Genomic DNA, 15,821 nt, shown 5'->3' with positions numbered 1-15,821 from the left:
CAAAGGGTGGACTAATGAATTTGGGGATAGGTGGATAGTGAAGGGTAGTGTGAATTCAACTCGTTTGCAGTGGGGCATCCCAGAGTGTATTGCTTCTCACAAATTCTGTATATCTGTCTTTTGGGCATCCCAGTCCTTGGCAGAGGGAGTATGAGATAGTTGCTTTGGTTTTTCCCAGAATGCATTGATACAAATAAGGTTAGCAGCCTGCTAAATATGGATGTGCAAACATGATGGCAGAAAAGCTGCTCTGCGCCATGTTACATTTAACTGGGTAAGATGGTCATGCCTCTAACTGGCAACAAAATCACAATTGTAGTTGTAATGTGGATGAGCCCAAAGTATCAAATATTCCACAAAACTCAAATAAATGGGTATGATCAACATGGCCAAAAAGGATGTAATCTTCTTGTAGACCCCTTAGAAGACAAAAAATCAATTACGAATGGAGGGCAGAATAGGAGCTGTAGAATGCATTAGGTTGAAGAAACAGGAGGGAATACAAAGTTCAGAAATGAAAGACATTAAGGGAGAGCAGTGTATGTTGTTGGTTTACACTAATTTTTATCTTATTTTTCCTGTTGATTAGCAGAAAAAAATGTGACTCTGGATCTGGGTTAATTTATTAGCTGTAGAAAGTTGCTCCAGACTATACTTTTGAAAATTGGAAAAATCTGATTAGAAGTTATACAAGTTCACAAAAAGCCAACAACCCGAAAGCCTTATTTCTTTAGAGAGAGTTTTGCATTTTTAAACCTTATTACTGGCCTTTGCATTTTATGTGTTCTGCATAAATTTATATAATTACAGTTTATCTATTTTTGTATTTGCTTTATAGATCAGGATATGGCTACACATCCCTGCTGTCATGCAGCACATTATACCGTTTAGGACCTATGTTATCAGGTAAGCTTTAAATATAACAAAAAGTTTCATTGTTTGACAAAACACATTTAGAACTTCAGATTGTACTAGAACTCAAAGTTTCTCAAAGTTCAAGCCGTTTCTTTGTTTAGTCCACATGCTCAGGATTTAACTGATAGCCATATTTGGCGTTGGGACGGAATTTCCCCCGGGTCAGATTAGTGGAGACCGTGGGGGTTTTCGCCTTCTTCTGCAGCATGGGGCACGGGTCACTTGCAAGTTTAAACTAGTGTAAATGGTGGATTCTCTCTTAACTTGAAGTCTTTAAATCATTTTTTGAAAACTTTAGTAACTCAGTCAGAGGTTAGAGGTCTATTACAGGAGTGGGTGGGTGAGGTTCTGTGGCCTGCAATGTGCAGGAGATTAGACTAGATGATCATGATGGTCCCTTCTGACCTTAAAGTCTGAGTCTTTAACATTTCAGCAGTCAGAATCAAAGTATCATTTAGTTTGGGGCAAATCCATGTGTCAGTAACTTTAGTAATGGCTTTAATAGTCCCAATAGGACTATTTTAAATATTGGATTCACTCCTATTCTAAAGTTTCATTGCAGGATCAATTGTAATACATTTGCACTGTATGCAGCATCATTCATAGAAAGATTACAAAAGATTTTTAGTGATACTACATAGAGTTTGAAATGATCTTATTTATCATGATTTCCTATATTGATTTTTAGAAATTCTCAAGGCAGAATTGTAAATGCACAATAATCTCAAAATCTTAATCTAGAACTGCTGAAGCATGTCTCTGAAGTTTTTAATCATGTCTCACTTTCCACATTTCCTGCTGGCAAGAAGTCAAATAGCATTAAGACTGTACTCATTCTTTTGTATCGCTAATTATGTCTAGTCCTGATAATTTTGGATATCAGGCTGTCTACAATGAAAAACTCTACAATTAAATTATTTGTCAGGATATTTTATTGTTATGGGTGCATTAGTTATATTAGTTTTCCAAGAATCTAAGGGATTGTCTATACACAGTTATTGTACTGCTGTAACTATATCTGTTTAGAAACAGTTAGAATGAAAGTGACACAATCCTCTAGTTATACTGAGATAAAGGTGCTTATACCAGTACAGCTTATTTCCTAGGATATAAGCATCTTTATACCAGAGTAACTGGGCCCACACTAGGGATTGTACCACTTGAAGTATATTGCTTTAAAATCACACCCCTAACCAAAAGAGTTAAATTGGTACAGAAAATGTGTATTGCTCAGTGGTAAATTTTTATATTTTAAAAAGAATTTTTTTTTCTATTCCATGCATGTGCATGTGTGCATACACATCGTCACAAGTTGCTCTACCACCTAGGTGATGTAGACATAATGCACATAATCTTAACTCAATATCCCTAAGATGTTTTGAACACTAAAAGCCATGAAACATGATCTGTAGTATGAAATTTGATTGTGAACATGGATGTTAACAGTATTATTAGCTAAGGCGGAGCTGAACACCGGTTAATTGTAAGTATAATCAAGGACAAACTGTGTTCAGCTAACACTATTACTGAGAATTTTGTTCCCAAAGTTAATTTTTGAAGTGTACACAAATATGAGTTACTTCAGCTATAGAATGCAGTAACACTTCCTACATGCATATGGGTGAGGGAGCTGATGTGGTCTCTGGCTTGTTTGCTACTGGACTGATTCTGAAAATAGGCAAATATCGCTTTTTTTAATTGTCTGGGCACGGTAGTGGGTGAACTTTAGTTTCCCATCCCTTGTCTGATTTCCAGAGTTCTATATGTGGAGGTCTGTCCCCAGTTGCTTAAGATTGAGAGAATTCCATACATGGCTCTTCTCGTGCTCTTCCCTGGCTTATCTATTAGCAAGGAAAGAACTCTATGGTCCTGATGATTATTCACACAAATGTGTCTTTATGCTAGTTTGGCAATGTTGAGGAGCCTTAAAATATGTTGACTTTAAGGCCTCTACATTACAAGAGTAGTTTAAAAGGGCATTAGCATAAATGAGAATCAGGCCCAATAACTTTACATTTCTTCTCTGACTGGTTAATGTTTAGACCCATGATACAAGGCAAAAAAAATGGAGTATAAATGTGGTTAAACCACTTTAACCTTACCTGTGGCCATAAAAGCTTTTAGCACAGGCTTGTCCAGTCTGCATGCATAGACCCAAATTTAGAATGTTGGCAAATGTATGAATTTTTAACACTTTTCAGTGGTGCTGACGAAACTGGTTAGAATTTAGTTCAGCTATGGTCAAATTTAAACCATACTGAAGGACAGTAGTTAAATTGTTTTTTTTCAGTATTGTAGTTAGTATCTACTTTACAATTATTTAACTGTGTTTGAAACCAGGTTGAGAGATGGTTGCTTCCAAATGTTGCTCTTGTCCATATACAATACGGTTAGGGCTCCATGTCTGTCACGGTGGTTGCGTAAGTCACGGATTCCATGACTTTCTGTGACCTCCGTGACTTCTGCAGCGGCCAGTGTGGCTGATCCCAGGGCCACCCAAGCAGCGGGCCCCGGGGACTGCTCTAGCAGCGGCCAGTGCGGCTGGGCCTGGGACTGCCTGAGCAATAGTCCCAGGAGTGGCGGGAACAATGGCAGGTGGGCAGCTCCACAGCCAGCCACAATGGTGCTGCTGGAGCGGTCCTGGGGCAGCTGCACCGGCTGCTGAGCGGGTGGTCCCAGGCAGCTGGCCCCAGGGACTGCCCAAGCAGTGGCCTGTGTGGCTAGCCCCATGGATTGCCATGGACGGCGGGTCGGCGGCCCTGGGGGTAGCCCAAGCAGCCACTGCTCAGTGGCCCCCGGCAGTTGGTGCTGCTGCCCCGCAAAAGGCTCCACGGACCCTCCCAAAGCAGTGGCTCCCACCCCTCCCCCGGCTAATATTTAGTCAGGGGTACATAGTACAAGTCATGGGCCGTGAATTTTTGTTTATTGCCCATGACATGTTCATGACTTTTACTAAAAATACCCGTGACTAAATCGTAGCCTTAAACATGATTAGTTATCCTAAACATGTCTGACCGTTACCAGTGGTAGAGGTTATAGCATGATTGTCTTGGTGTAACCAGGTCTAGCAGTTGTTTATTGTGTAGGAAGAACCATCAAACTGTGTTGCTGTAACCACTGCCACCTTCTGTGTGGTTGGTTGCTGCTCCTGCCTCCCCGGTCACTATGAAGGCAAGGATATTCATAGCTGTAGAGGTGACTCTGTGTGCATGTTCACTTCTACACCAGCTATCTCTTGGGGCTTTGCTTCCGATGTTATCAGGAAATTGTGGACTAGTTTAAATTGTTCAGCATTTCTGGTTTCTGTGTAAAATATTCCAGTATCTTTGGCAGCAGTAGTGATTCATCTTGAAATACACTGATTGCTGCTGCTGAAGAAGACTGACCATATATTTACTCCTGGAGGAATTCTGTGCCTAAAAATTCTGTGCCAAAAATTAAAAATTCTGCAAAATTCTGCATATTTTATTTGTCAAAATAATGCAGTATAATCACAGCAGTTCAAATTATTCTGGTAATTTATTTAAATTATAGAAAAAAGTCACAATAACTGTTCAGCTTTTCCTAAACACATGAAAGTTAAGTTACAGCACTTGGTAATCAATACCATGTATTCCAGTTATAATCCTGGCTGACTACTTTGGAAAATGCTTGGTTCTGATTTTCCTGACATTATATTGACTGCTTGATAAACTTTTTATTTACCCTCATTTTTTTTTAAATGGGTAAGTAAAATAGATCCTGTAATAGAGCTGTAATCTAACCCCATTGTGCTACTCTGGCACAGGAAAAAAGCGAGAAAGCACATAGATCTTCCTGGCTGAGGATTCCCTTACTGTCATTTATAACAAGGCTCCTTTTCACCACTTTAACAATGTAAAGGAGCCTTAAAACTTTTACAAGTGTTTTATACTCCTGGTGGACTTGACTAAGAATGGGAACAATTAACTAACAGTAGGAACGTTAACAACTCCCCAGTAGCCTGCTATATTTCTGCCCTGCCTCAGAGGACAGAGCTTGCCTCACGCCTACCTCCAAGCAACCTGAAGCCCTACCCCTTCACGCTCGTCATCTCACAGTAGTGAGCAAGAGGGACAGACTCTCTTGCTCATTTGCATGCTCGCCCAGTCCACCCCTCCTTCATGCAGTGATTTATGTCTCTGCCAGTTGCTCTGGGCTCTGAAAGAGATGTGCTCAGGCTACAGGGGAAAGGGAGCGTGTCCCCTGCAGATTTCTTTGTTTTCCCATTTTCTGTGGGGGAGCAAAGAAATCTGCGGATGATATGAATTCTGCGCCTGCACAGTGGTGCAGAATTCCCCCACAAGTAACATATTCCTAGACTTTACTGATAGAAAAATGGTTATGCAGCATGGAAGGTGTCTTGCAAACACACTTGACATATGGAGGTGCTGGGAGAAATTCTGGATATGACATGTTTGCTCTAACTAGGTCAGGTCCTGATTATACAACAATGGTTCTATCCGTCCTGTAGGTAGGGCCACAGACAAGGATATAGGGTGGTGTCTACACTGCAACTGGGAGCGAGTCTCCCAATCCAGGTAGATAGATTCACATCGGCAGGGCTTGAGCTAGTGCCCTAAAAGTAGCAGTGTGAATGTTGCTGCTCAGGCGTCAGGTCAGTCTCTCAAGCCTGGGGGGTTGTGTGATCAGAATCATGTTTACTAATAGAACCTAAATCATTCTATAAAACTCTGTTTCTTTTTTCTTCTTTTTATCTATTATTTGATTTACTAAGTTATAGATTGCCCATTGCAACTATATTATATTAATATTAATGTATTTTTAGGATTAATACTGTTATAAAGACTGTTAGAAATATATATTTGAAATAATCTTGCTGGACCGTTATTTCATATACGTTTTATTTGGAATCATGTCATATTTCTTCTTTCTTCTTTTTGTATAATTTATTTTAGGTATTTATGTAAACTGTCAGACCAAGAGTTGCGACAGAGTGCAGCCCGGAACATGGCAGATTTAATGTGGAGTACAGTTAAAGAGCCATTGGATACAGCCTTGTGTTTTGATAAAGAAAGTCTTGATCTTGCGTTTAAGTACTTTATGTCTCCAACTTTAACAATGAGGTTGGCTGGACTGAGTCAAATAACAGTAAGATTTTTTTAATCTAAAATTATATTTAGGAAAAAATGTTTTATTTCCCCCACTGTTTATAAATTATTATTTTTTTATTGAAACAGTAATAAAGCACAGCAGAACCATCTTATAAGCAGTCACAGAAAATGCATGATAAACAGATAGTTGTTAAAGTGGGGATTGTAATTTGTCCTTTTTCATACTCATCAGATTTTGTCTGTGCTAAAATAAACTGTGTTCAGAGAGATGATTAAGGCGTGACTCAGTTTTTTGCAATATATTGGACCTTAACCTTTTCCCTGAGCTGTTTACTATACAAAATGTTACTATGCTTTAACCATATTTTGGGATAGCGATGATGTAGTTGGGTCCTTATATTAGGTTGTATTTATAGTTTAATATAGGACTTAACTTAAATCTGTTGGTTGTTGTTTTTTTCTTATATCAGAATTCCTTATAAGCGGATTCCTCTATATACTGTCCAATCTTTTATTGACAGTTGTTCATTATATCCCTTTTCCTCAGGGTGAGAGCATTCATGCATTATTAGCATCATTCAGAATTTGATTGAAATAGTTGACATTAGCAACAGAAAACATTAAAAAACCAAGAGGAAGAGGTTAAGAAAGCAGTTTTGAATTCTGAAAACTTAGAAACGAAAATAATAATAAAATACAAACACAAAATAATAACTTGTAATTTTAATGTTTTTTCTTTGAATAAGCATTTTTAATATTTTCTACAAATTCAGATACATTTATATGAAAGTGGTAACTTTGTACATAATTGCTAAATTGACTCAAACATGCAAAGAATCTGTTTGGATAAACTATTTTGAAACTTTTGAGACCGATGATCACAACATTTAAAACATGTGATATCAATAACCCATATTTATTTTCAGTTGTAAAAATAACACTCTCTTTTTAAAAACTGATTTGGAGTACAGTACATTTTTTGTAAAATAATTATGTCTTGCTCTGGGTGGTTTTGACGTGTCTCCTATTTGCAGTATATTTTTTACTAGGAAAAAATCAAACTCCTGGCAAGAAATAATTACTAAGCCTAACTGTCATGTCTTTGGAACTCAGTTTGTTGTTATGCTGTTCTCTTCATTTTTTATCAGTTTTGTTCACCAGTTCAGTCTTCCATGTTCTATTCAGTTTTGATAATTTTGTAATTCCTCCTGCCGTAAAGATTCCATTACAAAGTAATAATGGGCAGGGGGGAAAAGATACCCTGACAACAGATGCATCTGACCTTGTAGTATAAAATATATATATTATGGGTAGGCTGGGCAGAATTGCATTTTTATTTTTTTATCACTTTAATAGATGATGATGTTTATTTTTAAACATTTTTTCAATTGTTATCGATTTGAATTTTCACAGTTTTGGGAAATTATGGAAGTCAACGAGGGGGAATCACACAGTAATTATTTCATTACAGTAGATGTTGAGATTTTGTTTATAATGGTTAAAACACAAATTTTCAACATCACATATCAAAATATAGAAAGCAAATATCCTTTCAATTCAAATAAGTTCTCAAAGTTTCTTTCTTTGCCCATCTGTAAATTTCGGTTATCATCGATGGAAGTATGTTTTTGTTGGTTTGGGTGAATGGTAAAATCGACATTTACCAACATTTTACTCATAAAAATCTAATCCTCCCAAGCTTTATTGAGGGAGATGAGTTATAACTAGCTTAAATGGCAAGAGACTTGATAGTATGCCCAGAAATAAATTAATCAATAAGCAAAACTGGTTTCTAAATCTAGAATTAACTAAAGTAATTGATTTTCAAAGATATCTGCATGTGCTGCTAGGTCTAGTTAGTTTTAGCAATAGTGATATCCAAATAGTGATTGCCACTAGAGTCTGTACTAGAGTTCTCTGTAGTAGCAGCTCACATCAGACGTTGTGGTTTCATTGTCTTCTCCTGCCTGGACCTCTGGTTTCTTGTCACCAGGTCCTGCCAGGAAATCTACATGTAAGTGTCTATGATGTTACACCTCCTCTCCTCACTGGAAATCAGCGTAAATGCTGAAAAACCTGTCCTCGGGATTTCACTGAGGCAACCTTGAATTCTATCACTGCAAGAGTGTACCTGCCCACGGACAGGTTCCAGACCATGAACAATATCGTAGTTCAGTCACAAACAGTCCTCGAGTACTGGTCAAGACATCGAGGAGTCCGGTGGCACCTTAAAGACTAACAGATTTATTTGGCCATAAGCTTTTGTGGGTAACAAACCCACTTCTTCAGATGCATGGAGTGAAAATTACAGATGCAGGCATAAATATACTGACACAGGGTGGATGTGGTCCACTCTGAATAATTGATGAGGAGGTCAATACCAAGAGAGGGAAAATTGCTTTTGTAGTGAGCCAGCCACTCCCAGTCCCTATTCAAGCCCAAATTAATGGTGTTAAATTAGCAAATGAGTTGTAGCTCTGTAATTTCTCTTTGAAGTCTGTTTTTGAAGTTTTTTTGTTAAAGTATGGCTACTTTTAAATCTGTTATAGAATATCCAGGGAGACTGAAGTGTTCTCCTACTGGCTTTTGTATGTTACCATTCCTGATGTCCGATTTGTGTCCATTTATTCTTTTACGTAGAGACTGTCCGGTTTGGCCAATGTACATGACAGAGGGGCATTGTAGGCACATGATGGCATATATCACATTAGTAGATGTGCAGGTGAATGAGCCCTTGATGGTGTGGCTGATGTGGTTGGGTCCTGTGATGGTATCCCTAGAGTAGATATGGGAATAGAATAGGCAACTGGGTTTGTTACAGGGATTGGTTCCTGGCTTAGTGTTTCTGTGGTGTGGTGTGTAGTTGCTGGTGAGTATTTGCTTCAGGTTGGGGGGCTGTCTGTAAGTGAGGACTTGCCTGCCTCCCAAGGTCTGTGAGAGTGAGGGATTGTTTTCCAGGATAGGTTGTAGATCGTTGATGATGTGCGGGAGAGGTTTTAGCTGGGGATTGTACGTGATGGCCAGTGGTGTTCTGTTATTTGTGTAGTAGGTGACTTCTGGGTACCCGTCTTGCTCTCTCAATCTGTTTCCTCACTTCCCCTGGTGGATATTGTAGTTTTAAGAATGCTTGATAAAGATCTTGTAGGTGTTTGTCTCTGTCTGACGGATTGAAGCAAATTTGGTTGTATCTTAGGGCTTGGCTGTAGACAATAGATCATGTGATGTGTCCTGGATGGAAGCTGGAGGTATGTAGGTAAGTATAGTGGTCAGTAGGTTTTGGGTATAGGGTGGTGTTTATGTGACCATCACTTATTTGCACTGTAGTGTCCAGGAAGTGGATCTCTTGTTTGGATTGGTCCAAGCTGAGGTTGATGGTGGGGTGGAAATTGTTGAAATCCAGGTGGAATTCTTCAAGGGCCTCGTTCCCATGGGTCCATATGATGAAGATGTCATCAATGTAACGCAAGTAGAGGAGGGGCGCTAGGGGATGAGAGCTGAGGAAGTGTTGTTCTAAGTCAGCTATAAAAATGTTGGCATACTGTGGGGCCTTGCTAGAGGAGGGCAAGACAATAGCGAGGACATCCCCGCAGGCATCGATAGATGCGGCGGACTCGGCGGCTAGGACCCTAGCCTCGGGCGTGGCTATGCGCCGCATCTCATGGCTGCAGGTGTCTGGTCTTCCACTGGAGCTGCAGCAGACAATTCAATACCTGCCTTTTGATGGCCAGGGGTTATTCTCGGACAAAACTGACCCTAGACTTCAGAGTCTGTAGGATAACCGGGTCATCATACGCTCATTGGGCATGCATACCCTGGTGACGCAACGTAGGCCCTTCCAGGCCCAACCGCAGTGCACCTACTCTAACCCTCGACCGCGACAGGACTTTGCCAGGAGGCGTGGCCGCGGTGGTAGGAGGAGACAATCTGGTCCTCAATCAGGCCAGAATCAGGGCCCCCCAAAACCATCGGTGGGCCCCAAGCAAAACTTTTGAAGATGCGCCCGAGGGCGGAGCACCAGTCTCCTTGCAGGATCCTTTCCCGCCTTTCTTCAACAGTCTCTCCTATTTCCTCCCTGCGTGGTCCTGCATAACGTGAGACCGCTGGGTCCTACGCACGGTGGAAACTGGATACCATCTTCAGTTTATTTTGCCCCCCACTTCCCACCGTCCCTCCCCATCCCTCTTCAGGGACCCCTCTCACGAGAAACTCCTCTTACAGGAGGTACAGGCGCTCCTATCTATCGGAGTGGTGGAAGAGGTCCCAAGGGATTTGAGGGACAGGGGATTTTACTCCCGTTACTTCCTAATCTCCAAGGCAAAGGGGGGATTACGACCCATCCTGGACCTGCACGGACTCAACAAATTCATGGTAAAGTTGAAGTTCTGCATGGTTTCCCTGGGGACTATTATCCCTTCCCTGGATCCTTGAGACTGGTACGCCACCCTCGACATGAAGGACGCGTACTTCCACATAGTGATTTACCCGCCGCACAGGCACTTCCTCCGCTTTGTGGTCAACCAACAGCATTTCCAATTTACCGTCCTCCCCTTCGGCCTGTCCACAGCGCCAAGGGTCTTTACAAAGTGCATGGCCGTCATAGCGGCCTCGCTCCACCGGCATCGGATCCAAGTGTTTCCGTAGCTCGACGACTGGCTCATTTGGGGTCGCTCCGAGCTCCAGGTGCAGTCTCATGTTCGGTTCGTCATGAGTTTGTTCAGCCAGCTGGGCCTGCCGCTCAACATCGAAAAGTCCACTTTGCAGCCAACCCAAAGAATAGACTTCATTGGAGCGATCCTGGACTTGAATCTCGCCAGGGCGTGCCTACCGCAGGCCCGCTTCCAGTCCATGGCGACCATTATTCACGGCCTCCAAAGCTTCCCGACCTCGACAGCACGCATGTGCCTCGGTCTACTGGGCCACATGGCGTCGTGCACTTTCATGACCAGACATACCAGACTATGCCTCCATCCGCTTCAGGCCTGGCTCTCGTCAGTGTACCGTCCAGGCCAAGACAAGTTGGACACAGTACTCACGGTGCCGACGGAGGTCTTATCCTCTCTGGGTTGGTGGCTAAACCCTAGCTTTGTGTGTGTGGGGGGATGCCATTCCATGCCCCACAGCCCTCTCTAGTCCTGACCACGGACACATCATCTCTGGGCTGGGGCGCTCACCTTGCGGACCTTCGAACACAGGGCCTTTGGTCCGCACAAGAGAGAACCCTGCACATCAACGTACGGGAACTGAGAGCGGTATGCCTGGTGTGTCAGGTATTCCGCGAACACCTTCAGGGCCATTGTGTCACAATCTTCACAGACAACACAACGGCCATGTTTTACATCAAGAAGCACGGGGGAGCGCGGTCATCCCCCCTCTGTCAGGAAGCCATTCACCTGTGGGAATTCTGCATAGCCCACTCGATCGACCTGGTGACGTCATTTCTCCCAGGAGTCCAGAACACCATGGCAGATCGCCTCAGCAGATCCTTCCTGGCTCACAAGTGGTCGATTCGTCTGGACATTATCTGTTCTGTTTTCCGGAAGTGGGGGTTTCCCCATGTAGATCTTTTCACCTCTCGCGAGAACCGGAAGTGCCAGGTGTTCTATTCTCTCCAGGGACGCTCCCTGGGCTCCTTTTTGGACGCCTTCCTGATGCAGTGGAAAGACCATCTGTTCTACGCCTTTCCTCCGTTCCTATTAGTTCACAAGGTCCTTCTCAAATTAAGATGAGACAAGGCCCGCTTAATCTTGATTGCCCTGGGGGGGCCCAGGCAACATTGTACCCACAAATTTGACATCCAGCTCCTACGTGGGACCTCAATCTGGTCCTATCTAGACTCATGGGTGCCCCCTTCGAGCCGATGGCCACCTGCTCGCTTCTGTACTTTTCCTGGAAGACAGCCTTCCTTGTCGCTATCACCTCGGCGAGACGTGTGTCGGAGCTTCGAGCTCTCACTTCGGACCCACTGTATACGGTGTTCCATAAGGACAAGGTACAGCTGCGACCACACCCCACCTTCCTCCCTAAGGTGGTGTCTGCCTTCCATATCAACTAAGACATCTTCCTTCCGGGTTTTCTTTCCGAAGCCAGACGCTTTGCAACGAGAACAACAGCTGCATTCCCTAGATGTTCGTAGGGCTCTCGCCTTTTACTTCGAACGAACAGATCCTTTTAGGAGGACGTCCCAGCTGTTCGTAGCAGTGGCAGACCGGCTGAAGGGCCTCCTGGTCTCCATGCAGCGAATCTCGTCTTGGATTACATCATGCATCCATGCGTGCTATGACTTGGCTGGTGTACCAACTACACGCCTAACTGCCCACTCTACTCAGGCTCAAGCTTCGTCCTCTGCCTTTCTGGCTCATGTGCCCATACAGGAGATCTGTAGGGCAGCAACTTGGTCATCCGTACGTACCTTCACTTCCCACTATGCGATTGTGCAGCAGTCCAGGGGTGGTGATGCATTCAGTTCAGTGGTCCTCCATTCCGCAACTTCTAACTCCGACTCCACCACCTAGGTAAGGCTTGGGAGTCACCTAATTGGAATCGATATGAGCAAGCACTCGAAGAAGAAAAGACGGTTACTCACTTTTGTAACTATTGTTCTTTGAGATGTGTTGCTCATATCCATTCTAAACCAGCCCTCCTTCCCCTCTGTCGGAGTAGCCAGCAAGAAGGAACTGAGGGGATTGGACTAGATGACCTCCTGAGGTCCCTTCCAACCCTGGTATTCTATGATTCTATGAGGGGGCACTGGGTCAGCAGGGGGCATGTATCCGGTGCCGTAAGGGCGCCACTCCAGGGGGCACCTCAGCCGACCCACCGAGTGTTGCTAGGGTAAAAATCTTCCAACGATCATGCATGCGGTGCGCGCACACCTAATTGGAATGGATATGAGCAACACATCTTGAAGAACAGTTTCAAAGGTGAGTAACTGTCTTTTGTCCTGAAATCAGAAATGGTTGTGGGTGAGGACAAAGTCACAAAGTTCAGCCACCAGGTGTGCCATGGCCTCATCAGTTGTACTGTTCCTGACAGCTTGTAGTCCATCCTCGTGTGGAATATTGGAGTAAAGAACTTCTGCATCCGTGGTGGCCAGGATGGTGTTTTCAGGAAGATCACCAATGCATTGTAGTTTCCTCAGGAAGTCGGTGGTGTCTCGAAGATAGCTAGGAGTGCTGGTAGCGTAGGGTCGGAGGAGAGAGTCCAAATAGCCAGATAATCCTGCTGTAAGAGTGCCAATGCCTGAGATGATGGAGTGTCCAGGATTTCCAGGTTTATGGATCTTGGGTAGCAGATAGAATACCCCTGATCAGGGCTCTAGGGGTGTGTCTGTGTAGATTTGTTCCTGTGCTATAGCAGGGAGTTTCTTGAGCAGATGGTGTAGTTTCTTTTGGTACTCCTCAGTGTGATTGGAGGATAGTGGCCTGTAGAATGTGGTGTTAGAGAGTTGCCTGGCAGCCTCCTGTTCATAATCCGACTTGTTCATTATGATCACAGCACCTCCTTTGTCAGCCCCTTTGATTATAATGTCAGAGTTGTTTCTGAGGCTGCGGATGGTGTTGCATTCTGTACGGCTGAGGTTATGGTGATGCTATTTGTTCACTATTTCAGCCTGTGCACGTCTGTGGAAGCACTCTATGTAGAAGTCCAGTCTGTCATTTCGACCATCAGGAGGAGTCCACGCAGAATTCTTCTTCTTGTAGTGTTGGTAGGAGGGCTCCTCTGGGTCAGTGCACTGTTCAGTGGTGTGTTGAAAATATTCCTTGAGTCGGAGACGGCGAAAATAGGCTTCCAGATGACCGCAGAACTGTATCATATTCGTGGGGGTGGTGGGGCAGAAAGAGAGTCCCTGAGATAGGACAGACTTTTTCACCAGGCTAAGTGTGTGGTTGGATAGATTAACAATATTGTTGGGTGAGTTAAGGGTACCACTGTTGTAGTCCCCCGTGGCATGTAAGAGTTTAGATAGTTTACTGTCCTTTTTCCTCTGTAGAGAAGTAAAGTGTGCATTGTAAATGGCTTATCTTATTTTTGTAAAGTCCAGCCACGTGGAAGTTTGTGTGGAAGGTTGGTTTTATATGAGAGTCTCCAGTTTTGAGAGCCCATTGTTGATCTTCTCCTGTCTGCTGTACAGAATGCTGATCAGGTGGTTCTTCAGTTTCTTTGAGAGTGTGTGGCACAGTCTCTCACTATAGTCAGTGTAGTATGTCGATTGCAATGGATTTTTTTACCTTCAGTCTATTTGGTATGATGTATCATGTGCCAGCAATGCCCCTCTGCCATGTACATTGGCCAAACTGGACAGTTTTGATGTAAAAGAATAAATGGACACAAATCAGATATCAGGAATGGTAACATACAAAAGCCAATAGGAGAATACTTGAAGCTCCCCTGACATTCTCCTGGTAACTGTTCTGGCCAAGGTAGTGTCTTCCTTGCAACAATGGACAAATCCTCATCAGGTATGTGTGGGTGTCCCCTTTTCCCCTTCCTGTCCAGACAGGACCATTATTATGGATGCATCCCTAATAGGTTGGGGAGCCACATGAACAGCCATGCAGCACAAGGAACCTGGACATCTTGAGAGTCCAGGATGCACAACAGTATCCTGCGGTTGGCAAGCAGTCCAGAAGGCATGTGAGTCCTTTCTTCCATTCATGCTCACCATGTCCTTTTAATGTCAGACAACATTACAACTGTCTTCTACATCAACAAGCAGTGAAGAGTGAGATCCATCTCCCTGTGTGCAGAAGCAGTCAGCTTCTGCAACTGTTCTATAACCAATCAAATCACCCTATTGGCAGCCTATCTTCAAGTGAAGCAAAATGTGCTTGCAGACTCCCTCGACAGATATTTCAGTCAACCACAAGTGGACGCTACATGAGTTGGTATTGTATAATATTTTCACTCTATAGGGAACCCCGACCAGAGATCTATTCGCCTCTTAAACAGGAAATGTACCACCCTAAGGTGACACTCTGCTTCTTCCTTGGTTGGATCAGTTCAACTATGCCTTCTGTCCACTACCGCTCCTGCCACAAGTTTGGGGTGACCAGATGTCCTGATTTTATAGGGACAGTCCTGATTTTGGGGGCTTTTTCTTATATAGGTACCTATCACTCCCCACCTCCTGTCCCGGATTTTTCACACTTGCTATCTGGTCATCCTACACGAGTTCTACGCAAAATCCGGCCGCACAGAGCCTGGGTCATCCTGATCACCCCCTGCTGTTCCAGACAGTTTTGGTTTCCTAATCTCCTATGCATGTTATCCCAACCACCAATCATTCTCCCAATGTTTTCCAAGCACCCTGATCTGTGTCCATTCCACCTCAGGGCTTGGTATTTGCATGGGCATTGTTCTTAGATCATTCATGCAACACAGATGTGTGAAATGTCCTTTCTAATAGTAGAAAGGACTCTACAAGAAGATGTTTCCTAGGTAAATAGAAGTGCTTTTCTTCTGGGGCACATCAAAGAGGCATCTCCCAGAAACTGCAGATATTCCTCTCATCTTGGACTATATGCTCTCTTAGAAGACATCAGGCTTGTCCTCCGCTCTTGGCAAATCCACTTGATGACAATCAGTGCGTACCATCCACCTTGGGTTATTTGGTCTCTGCACATCCACTGACCACTGGATTCTGGAAAGGCCTAATCAGAACCTTTCCACCTATTCAGAAGCCTCCTCTCTGGTTGGACTTCAGCCTTGAACCTTTAGCTTCTTGCTCCAGGTTTCTCCTTTCCATGAAGATCAATTTCCTTGTAGCCATCACCTCAGCTAGAAGGGTTGATGAGTTTGGAGCAATGATGGCAG

General features: G+C 43.5%; 1 protein-coding gene across 22 annotated transcripts in view; it reads left to right on the top strand.

Annotated features, from left to right (window-relative positions):
• Positions 1-15,821, top strand: part of USP34 (ubiquitin specific peptidase 34) — a 280,867-nt gene that overhangs the window by 42,595 nt on the left and 222,451 nt on the right. For all 22 annotated transcript variants that reach the window (XR_010599944.1, XM_042857217.2, XM_065589647.1 and 19 more), the window contains 2 exons: positions 839-906; positions 5,853-6,045. Coding sequence is in view for 21 of the 22 variants with exons in the window: in XM_042857217.2 (XP_042713151.2) it covers positions 839-906; positions 5,853-6,045 (261 nt within the window). In the remaining variant the exon portion in view is untranslated. The remainder of the gene's footprint in view (positions 1-838; positions 907-5,852; positions 6,046-15,821) is intronic.

The sequence above is a fragment of the Chrysemys picta genome, chromosome 3 (genome assembly GCF_011386835.1).
Source record: "Chrysemys picta bellii isolate R12L10 chromosome 3, ASM1138683v2, whole genome shotgun sequence".
In the NCBI taxonomy this organism is placed as follows: Eukaryota; Metazoa; Chordata; order Testudines; family Emydidae; genus Chrysemys; species Chrysemys picta.
Note: the sequence above shows the minus strand (reverse complement) of the source record. Positions and strands in the feature narration are given on the sequence as shown.